We start from the raw sequence: 20,653 nt of genomic DNA, 5'->3' as shown, positions 1-20,653 counted from the left end.
CACCACAAAGTTCAATTTGAATCAATGTTATCTGCTACAATCTTAATCTTCCATTTCAATGCGGCCTGAGAAATTTAAGGGTAATGTTATTGTATGTATACAGCACACTCAAATCAAATTCCTCTCTCTGTTATTTTAGCGTCGACGTGAACGTGCTTATTTTAAACCACAAGAGACATCAGCTGCCGTCACCTGACAACCACATACAAGTACCTCCGGCAGGGACCATTGGATAGTGATCAGGAGTGGGAACCCTGCCCAATGAATGGAATAGTCTATCCACGAGATCTAGAGTTAGGGTGGGGTATAAAAAAACATGGCATTGATGACAGTTTTCTCCTAATTGTACGAAATAAAATTGACTCTCCCTGATGGAGTTTACAGAGTAAACTACTGGTTTGAAAGAACTGCAGGTAGATAGATACAGTTATTTCATCAATGATCTACTTTATTAGCTTCATTGGGGGTATATATTTTTATAATTCAAATATATTGATACTAATGTATGGTATGAAGTGGCTTCAACTGTTATTTTAAAGTAGATAAATATCACAGTAATCCTGAAGCACACTTTTTATAGCCTGTTACTTAGTGTACTACCAGTTAACCACTTATTATATGCATACCAGGAGGTCTGAAATTGCCTCAAGTCTTTCTTTATGACTTGCACTGCTGGTGCTATCCTGCCTTGTTTTACAATTGAACCCTTCTCCTCTCGCGATCTAAGAGAAAAACCCTTTTGTCTCAACTGATGCCACTTTCTAACTCAAGTCCCACAAACACTTGTGTCTCCAGAGACAGTTGAACACTTCCTTCTTTGGCAAAATATGAGTTGCTTAACTGAGCTACCTTGTTACCATGGCAACAGGCCCTTCTCACATGTGCAATGTCTTTAGTTTGAATGCACTACATGTTCCCTTATGAAATATTAACTTGTGTTTTACTTTAGTAGCATTTAATTAATGTTCTATTAAACTTTCATAGTTTCTTATTAATAAAACTTAACGATAAAAAAATATATAGTTGGTTATTTCATGAAGTTTTTAGATTAGGGAAGACTGTGACAATTCTAGATGAGGCAGTGCCTCATCTGCTCAGCTGATGAGCTGCCACTGCCGTATTCATATAATGACATTAAATTTATTGGACTCATGGAGTGCATCGAAAAATTGCACACATCTTTGTTGCTCTTTTTTTGTACCTTGCGTAGTATTATAAATTTGTTTGGTAACTGGCCTTGCAAAATTTTCTTACCAAAGAGACAGACCAGTAAAATATGGCTCTTTTCTAGAAGCTTCCAGGTCTTCGTGATAATGAAAGAAAATACGTGGCTTGAAAGATTGCGGAATTTTGGGCGTAGGTGAGTTACACACGTAACTACAATATGCCCAAATCTCCTTGATTTTTGACATCTGTCCATCAAACCCTCCTCCCACAAAACTGGCCATGCCCCTGACTCAAATGTGAGTCTCCTCCAATTGCACTTGTTCAGGGGTCTCTCAACATTGTTTCCTGTTGTGCCTGAAAATCTAGTCACAGTCATTTTTCTGATTTTTGAATTTGCAATTTTTGAGTGTTTTTTAAACAAATTATCCACACTGTGACCTGCTCTGTATTTTCTGTTATTTTTATGACATATTTATGAGTCACATTAATAATTGAAAAGCTTCCCCAATTGCAGTTTCTTAAACATGCTGTGCCTGATGTGCATGAATGATGGTTAAATGAGTTAAAACATAAATTTTAAGATTCACAGAAGAAATATACTGGTGTGGATTCAACATTTCTCTGCATTCCGATAATTTCCTCTGATTTATGCCCATTTACACCCATTTTAAGATCGAGCATATTCTAATGAGATTGGGAGGATACTTGGGTGTAATTTGATATTGGCAAAATGGGCATAGCTTCAGGTGCAACTTTCGGGCTGTGCCCGTGGAGGAAACTGCAGGCCAATGTTCCAACAGCGGCCTAATCAATGATTTCTACAGGCTTAGCAATGCCTTTTTGTTTTTGAACTCTACGCCTTATTTTCTAAAACCTCGGATCCTTTAAAATAAAAGCACAGAGAATAGTGGTTAATGGATGTTCTTTGGACTGGAGTGATGTAAACAGTTGATTTTGAACTAATAAAATTTACATGAGTGTGGTTTTAATATAAGCTGTGGTAATTGATTTTGCCATCTATGTGAAAGTGATGATGCAGTTCCCATGGTTAGTAGATTGCAATTGATAGTGTTGTTTAGGTTTGACTTAGTATCACAGAGAGGTAATTATTAAGCTTCAAGTTGCGCACAAGAGGAGAGGTTAACAGAGCAAGAAGAGCTCATAATCTGGTTATCCTCTGTGGCAAAAGAAAACAGAACAGCATGATTCAATTAACTACACTGTCCAGAACTGTGGCTATAATGTGCCCAGCTGAATTAAATTGGTAAACTAATTTGTCCTGCTTAAATGTGAAATTGTTAATTAGATCTATTCAATAAAATGCATTAGCTTTTAATAATTAGTTAAAATGCACAAAGGAGCACAACTTTTTTTTTTCAATTTTCATTCTGAAATTTGCTTATCTCTTCTATGAAATCACTGCCGTTTTATTGCACAGTAATTGCAGGAGAATATATTGGGGTTGGTAGTACAGTTTTGCATATGATGAGCACAATGTGCTTATATTGTTGAGACAATGGGAATTGAGCTGAGCTGGGGACATAAGAGATGCCGACTATAAAAATGTAGATTGCTTATGTAAGAAAGAAAAAGTTGCATTTATATAGCACCTTTCACGACCTCAGGGCGTCCCAAAGTGCTTTACAGCCAATGAAGTACTTTTGAAGTGTAGTCACAATGTAGGAAACTTGGCAGCCACCTTGCGCACAGCAAGGTCCCACAAACAGCAATGAAATATATGACCAGATAATCTGCTTTAGGTGTTGGTTGAGGGATGAATATTGGCCAGGACGCGGGAGAACTCCTCTGCTCTTCTTCAAAATAGTGGCATGGGGTGTTTTAAGACTACCTGAGAGGGCAGATGGGGCCTTGGTTTAACGTCTCATCTGCAGGACGACACCTCTGACAGTGCAGCATTCCCTCTGTACTGCATTGAAGTGTCAGCCTAGATTTTGTGCTCAAGTCTCTGGAGTGGGACTTGAAGGCATGAGGCGAGAGTGTGACCACTGAGTCAAGGCTGACACTTGTAATTTGATGAAATGTATAGTAGTGCATAACGTCAAAAAATTATGCACTGTAGGATCAATTTTAAACCCTGCCTGCCCAATGGAAACCGGGCTGGCAGTTCGAACGGCCCGTGGGACTTACCGACACTAAGCCCGCCTGTCACCCCCCGGGTTCCGATCTTAACCTGATCTTCTGAGCAGGTGAGAGGGCCATCCACCGGAAGGCAGCAGGGTCCTTCTTTGAATATGCAGATTGGGCTCTGATGATATCATTGGAGCCTTACTGCAATATTAACTGGAGGACTGCGCAGTCTAGTCGTTGTGGTTTCCCCATCAGGCCAGCCGAGCAGGAAGAGGAGCCAGAGCCAGAAGAGGCCCAAAAAGGTGAGTGGATTTTCGTTTTTTTTTTTACTTTCCTTCTGGGTCCAGGAGAAGTACGAGTGCTCCTCGGGCCCCACAAGGAAAAGCTACGCTTCCCCTTCCTCCTGGCTTCCCCCTGTTCCCCGCCCCCCCCCCAACCCTACAACTGTGTGGACCTCTTCAATCCCCTCCCAACCATTTACCTGAGTGCTGGGGATCATTCCTTCAGGTCCTCAGCACTGTCCTCCTGTCGCCCGACAATGTACTCTCACCAACTGGCCAGCTGCCACTTGCTGCCAGGTTTGGGTGGGAGACAGGCTGGGCCTATACAGATGAGGCACAGGAATGAAAATTTCCCCCCGCCTCTCACTGCCGAGGTCCAGGTGGTTTGCTGTCCTTCCTTGCCCCCTGCCTCCCGTCTTGTGTTAAAATCGGGGCTAATATAAATGTATGATGAATAGAATTCATTTAACACATGCAGGTTTAGAAAGGGACCTCGGAATAATAGTCAATGTATCACTTTCAATGTCTAGAAAATGCGCCGCAGCAATGAAGAGATGCTAATAGAATGTTTGGATATAAAGTCAGCAGGGGTTACTCTCAACCTTTGTAACGTTGAATGACCTGGATGTTGAACACAAGATCCATGCAAAATTGATGACCACAAGGTACACCCCAGTGCTGTGGTACTAATTGCTGAGAAGCTAAAGTGTGGATTTACCAGGATGTCTCTCCTGATAAATCCACACATGCCAGGTCTATGTAACCCAATCTCCCTCAGTGTCTACTTGCATATGCATTTTGGCTACCACTCCAGACCTTAGCCTATTGCTTCTACCTCCCTTTTTTTTCTCTTGGCCCCTCTCAGGACCTTCCCTCCTCTCTCCTCCCCTTTCTGTCACTCAGCCATGCCACCTTTTATTTCTCCCCTCTCAGGTACTTTGCCCCACCTCCCAATCTCTACTCCAGCTCACCATTAGTCCTCTGCCTTCCAACTCTCCTGCCACCATCCCAGACTTAAATCCCCCTTAAATAATTCCACAACTATCCTCTCTGCTTCTCTAGATATTCTCTGAAGAACCCATCAAGGCACCACTCGCTGTCTCCTTATGAGCAGCAACTCCATCTGACCCATCCTCCTCTCTCACTGACTTTCTCACCCAGTGTGCTCACAGGGCCCCAATCTCACCGCCTCCTTCCTATCTCACTCACATTTTATTGAGGATTATTGTAATGACATTCTGGCTTTGACTGAAATTTGGCTCACTGGTGGCGATGCCTTGCACCTTTGCAAATCCTGCCTGCCTGGCTATACATTCCACTACTTGACGCACCCAAACCGTGGCGTTAGTGGCATGGCTCATCAAGTCACACCTTAGTCTATTCCCCTACCCTTCCAGTACTTTCTCCCCTTGCGATCACCTTATGCTGTTCCACCCATTTTATCTCTCCTTTAAAATTCTCGTTATCTACCATTCCCCCCCTCCCCAAGCCCAACCCCAAGTTTGTCCACGAGATATCCTCCTCCTTTTTGTCCCTCAGCCTCTACACTGAGTGACTCCCTTTCCTCCATCTCAGCTCCCCTTACCCTCTTTCCTTTCAATTCACCACCATCCTGTCCTCCCTAAATCTCTCCTTACATATAAACCCTCCTACCCATATTCATGGCCAACCCCTGGATCTTCCCATCTCCTGTGTGCTCTCTACTCCTGTGGTCTTGATCGCTGCGAAGGACATCTCCAGCCACTTATTTGTATCCCTCACCAACCACATCCCCCTACCCCTTCCACGTCCACTTCCTTCAATCTACTGCTCGGGAAAAACTGTCCCCCAGGTCACTTACAACTGCATTTTAAGCTTTCAATTGTCTAGCCTTTGCCCTCTATTCGTTATGATACATCTGCCACTGTGAATTTGTTTGACCAGCCAAGATAGAGATCATCAGTTTAGTTGTCTCTGTTGCTTTCCCTTTCTTCCCTTGCCCACCAAGCCAAACCTCTTCCCTGGCCCACCTGCCTATCCCTGACTCTATCTGAATTCTCTCCCATCTCTCCCCATGTCCCTTCCATGCTTATCTTGTCCATGAGACCTACCTCTTGTTATCTTGACCCCAAGCCCACTAAATTGCTATTTACCCATCTTCCATTACTGGATCCCACGCTTGCTTACATTGTAAATGGTTCCATCTTCGCAGGTACTGTGCCCCTCATTTTCAAAACCACAGTTGTCATCCCCTTCACCTCCAGCCTATTTTTCTTTCAAAAGTCCTTGAACGTGTTGTCACCTCCCATATCTGTGTTGATCTTTCTCAGATCTGGAGATGCCGGTGATGGACTGGGGTTGACAAATGTAAGGAATCTTACAACACCAGGTTATAGTCCAACTGTTTTATTTGAAAATCACAAGCTTTCGGAGGCTTTCTCCTTTGTCAGGTGAGCGGTGTGGGATTCCATGGAAGGTTGCCGCATTTATAGTCAGAGAACAATACCTGGTGATTACAGATAATCTTTCCAACTGCCCGTTGTCAAGGCAATCAAAGTGTTCAGACAGAGTGATGTTACCGACAGGACCCCCGAATACACAGACTGCCAGAACAAAAGACAGACAGACAGAGAGAGAGAGAGAAACATCCGAAAGGAAGAGAAAGACAGAGAATGACCCGTTGTGTTAAAAACAGATAACTCTTTTTCGCTGGTGGGGTTACGTGTAGCATGACATGAACCCAAGATCCCGGTTGAGGCCGTCCTCATGGGTGCGGAACTTGGCTATCAATTTCTGTTCGACGATTTTGCGTAGTCGTGTGTCTCGAAGGCCGCCTTGGAGAACGCTTACCTGAAGATCGGTGGCTGAATGTCTTTGACTGCTGAAGTGTTCCCCGACTGGGAGGGAACCCTCCTGTCTGGCGATTGTTGCGCGGTGTCCGTTCATCCGCTGTCGCAGTGTCTGCATGGTCTCGCCAATGTACCATGCTCCGGGGCATCCTTTCCTGCAACGTATGAGGTAGACAACGTTGGCCGAGTCACAGGAGTATGAACCATGTACCTGGTGGGTGGTGTCCTCTCGTGTGATGGTGGTATCTGTGTCGATGATCTGGCATGTCTTGCAGAGGTTACCGTGGCAGGGTTGTGTTGTGTCGTGGACGCTGTTCTCCTGAAAGCTAGGTAATTTGCTGCGAACGATGGTCTGTTTGAGGTTGGGTGGCTGTTTGAAGGCGAGTAGTGGAGGTGTGGGGATGGCCTTAGCGAGATGTTCGTCGTCATCGATGACATGTTGAAGGCTGCGGACAACATGGCGTAGTTTCTCCGCTCCGGGGAAGTACTGGACGACGAAGGGTACTCTGTTGGTTGCGTCCCGTGTTAGTCTTCTGAGGAGGTCTATGTGATTTTTCGCTGTGGCCCGTCGGAACTGTCGATCGACGAGTCGAGCGTCATATCCCGTTCTTACGAGGGTGTCTTTCAGCGTCTGTAGGTGTCCGTCGCGTTCCTCCTCGTCTGAGCAGACTCTGTGTATTCGCAGGGCCTGTCCATAGGGGATGGCCTCTTTGACGTGGTTAGGGTGGAAGCTGGAAAAGTGGAGCATCGTGAGGTTGTCCGTGGGCTTGCGGTAGAGTGAGGTGCTGAGGTGCCCGTCTTTGATGGAGATTTGTGTGTCCAAGAAAGAAACCGATTCTGAGGAGTAGTCCATGGTGAGCTTGATGGTGGGATGGAACTTGTTGATGCTACAATGACAGGAGGGTTCCCTCCCAGTCGGGGAACACTTCAGCAGTCAAGGACATTCAGCCACCGATCTTCGGGTAAGCGTTCTCCAAGGCGGCCTTCGAGACACACGACAACGCAAAATCGTCGAACAGAAATTGATAGCCAAGTTCCACACCCATGAGGACGGCCTTAACCGGGATCTTGGGTTCATGTCACGCTACACGTAACCCCACCAGCGAAAAAAAGTTATCTGTTTTTAACACAACGGGTCATTCTCTGTCTTTCTCTTCCTTTCGGATGTTTCTCTCTCTTTCTCTCTGTCTGTCTTTTGTTCTGGCAGTCTGTGTATTCGGGGGTCCTGTAGGTAACATCACTCTGTCTGAACACTTTGATTGCCTTGACAACGGGCAGTTGGAAAGATTATCTGTAATCACCAGGTATTGTTCTCTGACTATAAATGCAGCAACCTTCCATGGAATCCCACACTCGCTCACCTGACGAAGGAGAAAGCCTCCGAAAGCTTGTGATTTTCAAATAAAACAGTTGGACTATAACCTGGTGTTTTAAGATTCCTTACATTGATCTTTCTCGCAACACCATGTTTGAATCTTTACAATCAGGTTTCCACCTATCCCATAGCCTCAAAAGGGCCCTAACCTAAATCACAAATGTCATTCTCTGTGACCGCGCTGCATTATTCTTCCTTGTCTTCATCAATCTCTCTGCAGCCTTTGTCATGGCCAACAACAACCTCCTTCAATTCCCCTATTCAGTTGTCCTTGCTTGGTTCCATTTATACCTATCCGATCATAGCGAGAGCATCTCCAGCAATGGCTTCTCTTCCTGCCGATACCTCCAGAATCCCTCAAGGATCTATTATTGGCCGCCTCTTCTTCCTGATCGAAATGCTGTCCCTTGGCGACATCATCTGCAGACATGGGCTCAGCTTCCATATGGATGCTGATGATGCCCAGCTCTATTTCTCTAACACTTTTTTTGATCTCTCCACTGCCTCTGTGATACCAGATTGCTTGTCTAACATTCAGTCTTGGGTGACTCTCAGTTTCCTCCAGCTAAACATTGCAAAGACCAAATATTTGGGCCCTACCACAAACTCCGTTTCTTGACATCATTCCATTCTGTTCTCAGGCACTGTCTCACGTTGAACCAGACCGTTCATAACCCGAATATCTTATTCGAGCCTGACCTCAGCTTCTGACCTAATATCCTCTTCTTCACAAAGACCACCAGCTTCTACCTTTTTAACATCTCGCACCTCCTTCCATACCTCAACCCGTCTGCTACTGAAACCCTCATCTATCCCAGACTCAACTCTTTGAAAGCTGTCTTGGCAAGCCTGCATTCTCCGCCCTCTGTAAACTTCTTTTATTTCAAAATCTGCTGCCTGCATCCTAGCCGACAACAAGACCTGCTTGCTCATCATCCTGTCTTCATTAACCTACGTTGACTCCTGGTCCCCCAACACGACAACATTAAAATTCTCATCCTGTTATAAATACATTCATGGCCTTTCCCCTCCCTATCTCAGTAACCTCCACTATACACCCTTCCCCGAACTTTCCACTCCTCTGACTCTGGCCTCTTGTGAATATCCCCTCTCATTGCCTCATGATTGGCAACCGTGCCTTCAGCTAGCTAAGCCTCTTAATCTGGAATTCTCTTGCTAAACCCTCCCACCTCCCTCTCCTTTAAAACCCTCCTTCAAACCCACCTATTTGACCAAGGTTTTGGTCACACCTCCTAATGCCTCCTTATTTGGCTTTGTGTCCAATTTTTGATTCACCTTTCTGAAGTGTTTTGGGATGCTTTTCTTTGATAGGTGCCATATAAATGCATGTTGTGGTTGAATAATAGATTGAAAGTAGAATCATAGAATCGTTACAGCACAGAAGGAGGCCATTCAGCCCATCGAGCCTGTGCCGGTTCTTTGTAAGAGCAATCCAGTTAGTCCCATTCTCCTGCTCTTTCCCCGTAGCCCTGCAAATTTCTTCCCTTCAAGTATTTATCCAATTTCTTTTTGAAAGCCACGATGGAATCTGCTTCCGCCACCCTTTCAGATAACGCATTCCAGATCGTAACTACTCGCTGCGTAAAAAAGATTTTCCTCACGTCGCTTTTGGTTCTTTTGCCAATCACCTTAAATCTGTGTCCTTTGGTTTTGCCTGCCAATCTTTGATTCCAATTGACCGGGGCCATATCCATTCTCAACCCGCTAAAATTGGCCCTTCTCCAATGAAGTATTTTTACTTTAGATTGCTCCTTGTCCTTTTCCATAACTAATCTAAACCTTATGATACTATGATTACTGTTCCCTAAATGTTCCCCACACTGACACTTGCTCCACTTGACCCACTTCATTCCCCAGAACCAGATCCAGCAATGCCTCCTTCCTCGTTGGGCCGGAAGCATACTCATCAAGAAAGTTCTCCTGAACACACTTCAGAAATTCCTCCCCCTCTTTGCCCTTTACACTATTACTATCCCTGTCTATATTAGGATAGTTGAAGTCCCCCATTATGATCACTCTATAGTTCTTGCACCTCTCTGTAATTTCCCTGCAAATTTGCTCCTCTATATCCTTCCCACTAATTGGTGGCCTGTAGAATACACCCAGTAGTGTAATGGCACCTCTATTGTTTCTTAATTCTAACCAAAGAAATTCTGTCCTTGACCCCTCAAGGACATCCTCTCTCTCCAGCATTGCAATATTCTTCTTAATCAATACTGCCACCACCAATCCCCCCATCCTTTTTTTCCTTCCCTATCTTTCCTGAACACCTTGTATCCAGGAAAGTAAATACCAGACTAAGTCAATCTTTTTAACAAAGAAAGAGGGATCCCAAAAACTGGGTTAGGGCAAAGAAACAAAATAAATGAAATTGTCTGCTTAGATTAACTAATGACACCAGATAGCTGAAGTAACAGAGGAGTCAAACAGAGGATTGAATGGACAAAGTGAAGTGTCGTTATGGTGCTACAAACATATGTTGACTTTTAGCTAGGCAACAAGGATGAAAGAGCGGGTTACTGAATTAGGAAAAGAAAAGAGCGTAGTGATGGGGCTGATTATGCATCAAATAACATAATATGGGCACAGTAGTCAGGAGTTACAATAAAATTGTCAGGTCGTTATTTTCTGGAAAAATTGATGGTAATATGTCAAGAAACAGACAAAGAAGAATGTGACTGGATGATGTGACAGAATAAGCATGTGTAACATCAGGGGCTAATTCGATTCCCCTGTGCAGAGACTGGAAATTCAGAATGCATTGCCACCAATCTCCAAAGCGCAGAAGGCAAACATACACACATATATATATATATATATATATATATATATAGAGAGAGAGATTTGAAGCCAGTCCCACCTTTGGTACTGAGATCACCTGAAAAGAAGCTCACGTCACTTTTAGATTGGCTGGGGAATAATGGGATAGAAATTGGGCCTCATTTTGCCCGTTTACGGTTAATAACATCAGTAATGAAATGTTTCACCTAGGTCTGATTTCACCTGCTGAAAAGTTCTTAGTATCAATAGGATTGCACCCTTCGTGGAAAACTTACTTTTACACAAATGTTCAGCGAATTTGAAAATATTCTCGTACATTTTGATACAAGTACAGTACATTAAGGCAGAGGAAAAAGGCGAGGTAATCTAGAAATATTTACATTTTAAATACATTGAATGCATAAATTGATTTGTTGGTGGCACATAAATAACATGATAGTTATTCCTCCTTCATTATTAAAGAAATTGTACAGGGCACTCCACATTCTTTACCTTACTGTAATGTATTTTCTGTATGACCTCCAAAACAGTGGTGAAGATACGACTGAGTACAAGAAAAACCTAAAATAATTTCTATATTTTTTAAGAACCAAAAAATACAAGTACTTAACAAATATTATTGGCCTGTTACATTAAAACAGAAATGAGTAATGACAAAATAAAAGTTACATTCTTCTATAAAACTTGATATTTGGGTGAAAATTCTGTAATGGCGCAACTGTAATCTGTTTATAGATTTCTCAATAAATCATCCCTTGATAATAAGGTGAATTTACAGCCTTCCCCATTCTCGGTGTTGGACAGGAGCAGCATAGTGCAGTGCTTCTATCCAGACCCAGGAGCACCTGTCCTTGGCGGGGTCTAGTGTTGGCAGAAGTGGATGGAAACTGGAGGGCAATGTAGGCCTGTCGAGCCTGCAGTTGTGTATCTGGCCTCCTAGATTGGGGCCTTTTGGCTCCTGATAGAGACCAGCAACCAGAGAGCCTCAATTGTCTCTAAAGATCCTGGGCAGGGGCAGTGGAAGCAATTTATATGTCCACATAGCTTCCGGTCTTTGGCCAGTCCCCAAAGCAGATCCTCTGGGTCTGGCAGAGGTCTGAGGGCAGACCACATGCCAGGGTTCACTAGCTGCTCCTGTGCTGGGGTGCTCAGCGATCTGAGTCTCAATAAAAGGAAGTGGAAGGCTGAGAACGTCACCTCATGTTTCATTTGCATGCTTCATTTGACACAGGTCTAGCTCCACTTCCCCGGATAAGCCATGAAAATCCCAGGGCAATATAAAAGGAGTGGAGACTTGGCAAAACAACAATTCTGCAGGGGTGAAGGTCAGGAAAATCAACCCTGAAGTCTTTTGTAATTCCACCCTCAATTAAATATTGGTTTGGAATTAATAAAGCAATGCTTTGTCTAGCTGTCTCCAAAAATATCAGGAAAAGTGTCAAAAATATTGTCAGGTTATGGGTGCTTATCTCATTATTTTACCTTTGGTTCAGATTTTGAGTGGGCTGCGAAGCTTTGATCCCCACTTCCACTGTCTTGATTAAAAGTAAGATACGTTAATGAAAATCTCCAGCTCAAGTCAGCAATGGCATATTGCCTCCAATATGATGATATTTTCAAATGGCCCACAGGTGGTAAAACTGATTAGTGTAAAATCAAATACAGTGCCTTAAGGAAGTGCAGAATCATTATGTTATTATAGCTAAGTAACACGTTCATCAATACTGCGAACAAGTGCTGGAACCTTTCAGCTTTTCTCCATTAACAGAGGCCAGATTCTGACTGGCTTTATAGATTATAGATGCAGGAGACATTAGAAGTTCCTTTGGGTTCACAGTATACTTTTAATTTGCTGCTGGTTTCTTTTCGAAATAATCTTCAATGGTTTAAGAATGTGCTTGTTGAACTCCTTGGCGTATTCCTCAATAAATAAAGAAACAAAGAAAACTTGCATTTACAGAGCACAGTTCAAGACCTCAGAGTGCCCCAAAATGTTTCACAGAATATGAATTAATTTTGAAGCGTTTTAATGTAGGGAACTTGGCAGCCAATTTGCGCACAGCAAGGTCCCATGAACAGCAATGAGATAAATGACCAGATAATGGGGGTAATTTTAACCCCCCCATGACAGGCAGGTGAGGGTCGGGGGTTAAAAATAAAAAATTGTGTAACCCGACCCCAACCCGCTACGAGCGCACTTGCTTCCGTTTTAACTGTGGCGGGTTTTGGGGCAATCCGAGTAACCTTCTCTGGAGGTGAGGGTCTGTAATTATAATATGTAAATGAGGCTCCGTTCCTGATATTTTGGCAGCCGTTTAAATTTAACGGTTGCCGGTCGGGTTTCCCAGGGCATGGCTTTCGCTGCGCCCTTTCAACCTGTCCGGCTGCTGGGTGGGAAACAGAGTAAAAATATGATAATGAGGTCCTGCCATTAAATTCGGCAGGACCACTGTGCTCCTGGCATTTCTGAGTTTCCTCCCCTCCTCCCTGTAAATATCAGGGCCATTCTGTTTTCGGTATGTCGATTGAAGAATAAATATTGCCCAGGACATCGGGTAAAACTCCCCTGCTCTTCATCGTAATAATGTCATGGGATCTTTAACGTCCACCGGAGAGGGTAGATGGGGCCTCGGTTTATTGTTTCATCTGAAAGACGGCAACTCTGACAGTATAGAACTCATCTACTTTTCTTCAAGGAATGCCGTAGGATCTCTTATGTCTACCTGAGAGAGCATGTGGTTTAATATCTCATCCAAAAGTCCAACAATGCGGCACTCCTTCAGTTCTCCACTGATGTGTCAGCCTGGATTATGGGGTGAATATCCCTGGGGGTTCTCCCACTTGCTCACTGAAACTTTGGCAGAACAGCCGTGGATGAGCGGGAGAACTCTACCAGAAATGAACCCCCTTTTTTGCTCAAGTCTCTGAAATGGGGCTTCAACCCACAACCTTCTAACTCAGAGGCAAGGCTGACACCTAGTAAAAGACTATAATGCTGATTTTTATCACAATTAGATTGCGCTCTGATCCCAATGTTGTCAGTCACTGTGGCACATTTGAAGCTGGCATGTCTGCAGTATTATAGCCCTGGATTGGAACAGTACCTGTTTTATCACAGCGTCAGCCAGCAGTACCAAGTTATACTCTTGGTTGCGAATTACTCTTTGGTCGGCAAAGCAGAGCTCCGCGCCTACATGTTCACACAGATGCAGAATTCCACTTAGTGGCATACAAATTGTAGTTACAATTTAATATTAACAAAAAGCGAATACTTTTAGTTTCAAAATGAAGTCCACTGGACTGACTAATATTTTATAAAATTTGCTTCACGCCAATTCTGCTGTCGCTGATGTGAAGTCAATACAGTGTGAAACTTCTTGAAGTGGTCTCATGTTGCTTGGCAGAATTCAATGTGCTGTCAGATCATTTACCTTATTCCCTGTGGTACAAAAACCGACATATAGCTAGCCTTGCTAAGGGCATACTGATACACCAAGAAGCAGAAGTAAAATTTTGGTTTTAAGGCACAGGATCAGAGAAATCATAGAATCATAGAAAGATTACAACACGGAAGGAGGCCATTTGGCCCACGAGTCCACACCAGCTCTATGCACGAGCAATCCAGCTAGTCCACTGCCCCGCCCTATCCCAGTAGCCCTGCACATTTTTTTGTTTCAAGTACTTATCCAGTTCCCTTTTGAAGGCCACAATTGAATCTGCCTCCACCACTCCCTCGGGAAGTGCATTCCAGATCATAACCACCCGCTGTGTAAAAAAAGATTTTCTTCATATTAGCTTTGGTTCTTTTGCCAATCACCTTAAATCTATGCCCTCTGGTTCTTGACCCTTCCGCCAATGGGAACAGTTTCTCTCTATCTACTCTGTCTAGACCCTTCATGATTTTGAATATATCTATCAAATCTCCTCTCAACCTTCCCTGTTCAAAGGAGAACAATCCCAGCTTCTCCAGTCTATCCATGTAATTTAAGTCCCTCATTCCTGGAATAATTCTAGTAAATCTCTTCTGCACCCTCGCTAAGGCCTTCACATCCTTCCTAAAGTGCGGTGCCCAGAACTGGACACAATACTCCAGTTGTGGCCGAACCAGTGTTTCATAAAGGTTCATCATGACTTCTTTGCTTTTGTACTCTATACTTCTATTTATAAAGCCCAAGACTCCATATGCTTTTTTAACCGCTTTCTTAACCTGCCCTGCCACCTTGAATGATTTGTGCACATATATCCCCAGATCCCTCTGTTCCTCTACACCTTTTAGAATTGTGCCCTCTCGTTTATGTTGCCTCTCCTCATTTTTCCTCCCGAAATGCATCACCTCGCATTTTTCTGTGTTAAACTTCATCTGCCACGTGTCTGCCCATGCCATCAGAGTGCCTATATCCTCTTGAAGTCTATCACTATCCTCCTCACTGTTCACTACCCTTCCAAGTTTTGTGTCATCTGCAAATTTTGAAATTATGTCCTGTACTCCCAAGTCCAAGTCATTAATATATATCAAGAAAAGCAGTGGTCCCAGCACTGATCCCTGGGGAACACCACTGCACACCTCCCTCCAGTCCGAAAAACAACCGTTCACCACTACTCTCTGTTTCCTGTCATTTAGCCAATTCTGTATCCATGTTGCTATTGCCTCCTTTATTCCATGGGCCACAATCTTAATTGCAAGCCTACCTTGTGACACTTTATCAAATGCTTTTTGAAAATCCATATACACACATCAACTGCATTGCCCTCATCAAAAAACTCTATCAAGTTGGTTAAACATGATTTGCCTTTAACAAATCCGTGCTGGTGAAACCCAGTATTTTAGATGTACCCCTGTGCAAAAATGTGATCAACAGATACACTGATTATGTAATTTTTTTTATGCTGGAGGGGGTAGATTTTGGTCTTCACCACCTGGGCAGTAATCTGTTTTTGATTTCAATGGAATGACAATCAGGAAGGTTCCATACAGGATGTTTGATCCATCCTACCAGATTGTAGCCCAGGCATTGAAATGAAAAAACTACCTGTTTGTGTGTCTTGGAGCACCTTCTTATCAGCAGTTGATGTCAACTGTTGCTCCACACCACCAGTGATACGACTTTTAAAATAGTGCCTTTCCCTCCTAACTTCAGTACAGGCTCCCACAGCTGCTTTTAGATCTACTCTTCCTCCACATATCCCGCTGGGCTGTCCCTCAATTTAAAGCAGTCGGGGTGAACGAAAGTCAGCAGGGAGAGTTACCATTTAAATATCACAGTACTTGAGGAGTGGAGCAGATTGCAGTCAGCTGCTCCTTCCCCGCACCCCACTTTCTTTGGATCTAGTTTCAGCTCATCAACAGTTAACAAGTGCCCTATGCATGGCATTTATTTAAGTTGCAAATGAGGTTTCCATTAAGTGTATTGGATAAAGAAACTTAATATGAATGCATTAGGTATCTGTATGTTTATTTTTGCAAGGAGTGATTTCAAAGCCAACTTGTTTAGAATAGTTTTTCCCAATCCTCCCCTTTTCTAATTGTGTATGTGTAGATGCCATCTTGTTCATTGCCCACCACAACATGCAGTTATTTCTTTTTCTTGCTTCTTTGTCTTACACTTGGCAGCAAAATGATTTTTAAAGCCATACTCGATTCATGCTTTTCTCAATGCTGGACACTAATTCTTGACCTTTCTACATGATTGGCAGTCAATCAATTTATTTTAAATCAGTTTGGCCTTCTGTTTGCTGGGTTTCTTCCAACAAGTTTTCGTTGGAACCCCCTTTTCCCGAATTGTATGGACGGTTTAATGATTACCAAGGTGCCCCTTCTGAGATTGTGTAACGTTTACAAGTACACATGACAATCAATCCCTCTGTAAATTAAAAGTATGCAAAAAATAAAGGAACAAGAGGTATTCTGGCCGTTTTATCGGACCTCGAGATAATCTGGAGAAGTTACGGAGAGAATTAGAAGAGGAACCAAATGACTGCCAACTTAAAGAAATGTCCAACAACAGTAATTAGCCTCTGACCTCAGAACATATATAAACAATCTCCCCACAGTGTACCCGAGTAGTAACCAAACTTGTCCTTTAAGGTCAACAGCTAACCATTACAACCATGCTCCAATCACAGTGACGTCCTCAGTTTCCCTGCAAGGTTCTTCCATGCTGTAACTCAGTGACGAATCCTTGATTTCTTGAATTGAACACTCATGTCTCCTACACAATATACTTCCTTGGCTGGCGACATTTTTCAAATTTTGCATTTTGTTTTCATTACCTGCCATTTCCCATGTCAAGATGTCACATCAATATTGCCATGAACGCATTAGCAGCTTTATAGTAAGGATCTGCTTCCTCTGTAACATTGGTAGCCAGTTCATATTTCATCCATCTTTGATTAAATTTCTTCCAGCTCTGTGCTAGATTTCCAATTAGTCCATGTATTAGCTTTAGTCAGCAGTTTCTGAAACCATATCTTCATGTATCCTAATTACAACATACTCTGTAACATCTTTTCTGACTGGTAGCTTCTTTATTTCTGCTTCACCAAAATGCATAACCTCCACATTGTATTTGAGAACTGGAGGTAAATTTACCAATCCCTTATTGTCACATTCGCACCCCCCTCCCACCTTCATCCCGAAGGAAGTCCAAGTGGCACAAGATCTACCTGCCCATATGTGGATGGGCGCATGCAACTTAAATTAAAATGAGGGAAACATGGCTCATTTCCCCAGTACAGACGCTGGATGCAGGATTTGCCTGTTGTGCCCCAGCATTCAAAGTTCTGGGGGAGGAAGGCTGAAAGACAAAATCAAAGAGAAGCTGTGCTATCACCCTTCGCGATGACATGTGCGGGTCCCAGGAACTGTCTCAAAACTTTTCATGTAAAAATTGGCCATTTTTAAGGCAGCTCTGAGACTGCCTTATCCTCCCATTGTGGCAGAACTTTGAAGGCCTGCCGCAGAGGCCCCGATATTTACGGAAGGCGGGGAGGGTGCGGGGGAGTGCGGTAGCAGGAGGAAAACCTGGCAAGGCCAGGGATGTGGAGGCGGCAGGGCCTCGTTAGCATATTGTAGGGCCACCTCCCACCTGGCAGCTGGCCAAATGGACAACCTGGTCGGCAGGCGGGAGGGAACACCAGTGGCAGGAGGCCGCAGCCAGGGACCCTTGGCGAGGCTGGTGATTGGGAGGGCTGGGGAAATTTGAGATCATGGCTGGGGGAGGTCGAGGACTTCCTTGGGATGCCGGGTTGGAGCACTCCTGCTCCTCCTGGCCCACAAGGAATGCTTAAAGAGCCCCTTATTTTGGGGAGCTGGGAACTCAGATCAGCTGTCGGGAATCCTATAAAATTCAAATCTCGGTGCCGATGATGTCATCAGCCCACGACTTTGGCATGTTAATTACTCCCCCCCCCCCCCCCCCCGCCCTTTGCGGGAGCTTTGGTCTGATTTCTGCTCTTTAAAATTTAAAGAAGCGGGAATGTATATATTGAAACCACATCAATGGGGGTAATTTTAAACCCCAAGAACGGGTGGGTTGGGGGCGGGTGGAAGTTAAAAATAGTTGGTTTTTTTGGGTCGCAACCACAAAATTTAGGTTTGGGTTGGGTCACCCGAATTTGATATTTTAACCCCAACTCGACCCTTTCCCACCTTTCGTGAGTGGGGGAAGTTAAAATCAAGACCAGTGTCTCTGCCCCCAGTCTGGTGTGACTCCCCGGTGGAGGCTGGAGGGCCTGTCTCCCACGTACAAATTACCCTAGGTCTGAAATATGACCGGGGTCAGGGGGGAGCTCTCAGGTCGGCAGAAGTCATACCCCACTGGGGAAACTTCCAATCAGAATGCCTAGGCCAGTGTGTTAACATGTGACAGAAGCACAGAATTAGGGAGAAAAGGACACAAACACAAATATGGAGTTACAGGAAGACTGGACGAAGAGGTTCATAAACTGCACTTGGAAGCTTGCAGATGCAGAGGCAGACACATGGCATAAGAGCACCTCTGGGCATAAGAGCACCTCTGTGTACCACGTATGGAATCAAAGACTAACAGTGTAAAGGTGACTTAGTGACAAAAAAATCTGGACTGGGATTAGTTTGGAAAATTCTGATTATGCTTATAAGACATAAAAGGGTGTGATTTTAACCATACCTGCCCGGCAACAGTTAAAATCAGCAGGTTACATTCCTGTCAGAAAGCCGCCAGGATCCCACTGTTCCGGATTTTAATGTGCTCTACTGAGCAGGTGACAAGGACACCGGCCCTAAAGCTGGTGGTGTTCTTCGTTACATATGGATTTCGAGTCCCGATGACGTCATCGGGACCCAACTGCAATTTTAACTGAGGCCTGTGCCTGAGGTCATCCACAGCAATTCCGTTCACTATCTTCATTTGCCGGAGGATTTTAGGTGAAGTATATGTTGAAACCACATCAATGGGGGTAATTTTAAACCCCAAGAACAGGTGGGCTGGGGGTGGGTGGAAGTTAAAAATAGTTGTTTTTTTGGGTCGCAACTGCAAAATTTTGGGACTTTTCATTCCCAGTGGGAAGCCTGTACTTTTCCGCATCGACATTAAACCCGGAAATAAAGCTGGGTTGTGGTCACGATCCAAAAAACAACTATTTTCAACTCCCACCTGCCCCCAACCCACCAATTCTTTAAAATCACCCCCAATGTCTTTCAGTAGGTGACCAGCTCTGTCTGTTTCTGAATAGGGCAGTATGTTATGGGCAGTGTCAACATTGCAATCTCACATTGCAGGTTATTTTGGCAGGTTGAAATATAGATATTTTATTGGATCAGGTAAGGGAACGTATTGATGTATTGGAATTTGACATTTTTTGATTATAATGTTTGAATGTAGTAAAGTTTAATTGTGGTGAGGATAAAGCCTAGGAAGTTGAAGTCATGGCCGCCAATGGTGGAGTGATTAAAATCGAGGATGCGCAAGAGGCCAGAATTGGAGGAGCGCTGAAATCTCAGAGGGTTATAGCGCTGGAGGAGGTTACAGAGATCAGGAGGGGAGAGGCCCTGGAGGGATTTTAAAACAAGGATTAAAAAAAAACTTTCAATGATACAGGGAATTTCAAATATTCACAAAGCACTTTTTGGCCTATGAATTACTTTTGAAGTGTTGCCACTGTTGTTGTGTTGTCAATTTCCACAAGGAACAAATGAAAAAGGAACTGTTAATCTGTGTTGATGGTATTAATTGAAGTAAAAGTACTAGCTAGGATACCAGGAAAACTCCCCTACTCTTTTTTGAATAGTGCCAGTGGATCTTACCTGAAGTGGTGGACAGGGCCTCGATTTAACATGTCATCTACAAGATGATAGTTTTAGGAACTGAAGAAATTTTAAGACTATTAACTAAATACTTTAAAATGCTTTTCCATATATAAATCTAATAGTGCAGTACAAATGTTAGGGAGAAGGCTTTCGCTGTTTGCTATATATCGTAATATCATAATTGTGTTCTAAACACACATTTACAATTTTGCTATGAACAGAGAACAGTGGAAATTTCCTCCATAATGTGCTGGTTACAAACTTTTGGGTTTTGCACTAGATATTCTCTCAAGTTCAGTGTCACCAGTCACTGCTGTAAGTGGGCCTTGTGTCCCCTATGATCTGGAGTGCACCTTTACTGCCCAATATTTAGTTAAATGATAGTGTGACCTGTGGATCATAATATAGAACCTTTGTTGGTTGTACTGACTACTGTAATTTTGTATGTATCATCACATATGTTCTGTTGTCTTTACAGAAGGCAGACAAGAGACATTCTAGTGAGATAAGACACAACTGTGAACCAATAAACTAGTTTATTTTGCATAAAATACATGAATGCACACGAAACAGTTTCCACAGTGAAATCTGTCAATTTCTTACTGCATGAAGATAATAAAAACACAACCCTAGCACTCATCTAGGCAATAGCCTAGTTTTAAGCTAGCAGTCCTAAGCTAACTTTCCTGGTTACGAACAGTTGACATTCACTCGATCATTCTGAAGTCTCAGGGAGAGAGAGAGAGTTCTCTGACCTCCCCAAAGTCTATCTGCATACAATATGAGAGATTTTCCTGGACCTGTGCCAAGGCACACTGTATCGCCT

The 20,653-nt window shown here is 43.6% G+C and overlaps 1 protein-coding gene across 5 annotated transcripts in view; it reads left to right on the top strand.

Moving 5' to 3' along the window:
* The window catches only part of LOC137344446 (metabotropic glutamate receptor 4-like), a 922,939-nt gene that overhangs the window by 612,165 nt on the left and 290,121 nt on the right, over positions 1-20,653 (top strand). Inside the window, exon 8 of one of the 5 annotated variants that reach the window (XM_068007421.1) lies at positions 140-491. The exons of the other annotated variants lie outside the window; for them this stretch is intronic. Within the exon in view, the coding sequence (XP_067863522.1) occupies positions 140-150 (11 nt within the window). The 3' untranslated portion in view covers positions 151-491. Of the gene's footprint in view, positions 1-139; positions 492-20,653 lie in introns of those variants that run through there. 5 annotated transcript variants of the gene reach the window in all.

This window comes from Heptranchias perlo, chromosome 27 (genome assembly GCF_035084215.1).
Source record: "Heptranchias perlo isolate sHepPer1 chromosome 27, sHepPer1.hap1, whole genome shotgun sequence".
In the NCBI taxonomy this organism is placed as follows: domain Eukaryota; kingdom Metazoa; phylum Chordata; class Chondrichthyes; order Hexanchiformes; family Hexanchidae; genus Heptranchias; species Heptranchias perlo.
This window is presented reverse-complemented; position numbering and strand designations above follow the sequence as displayed.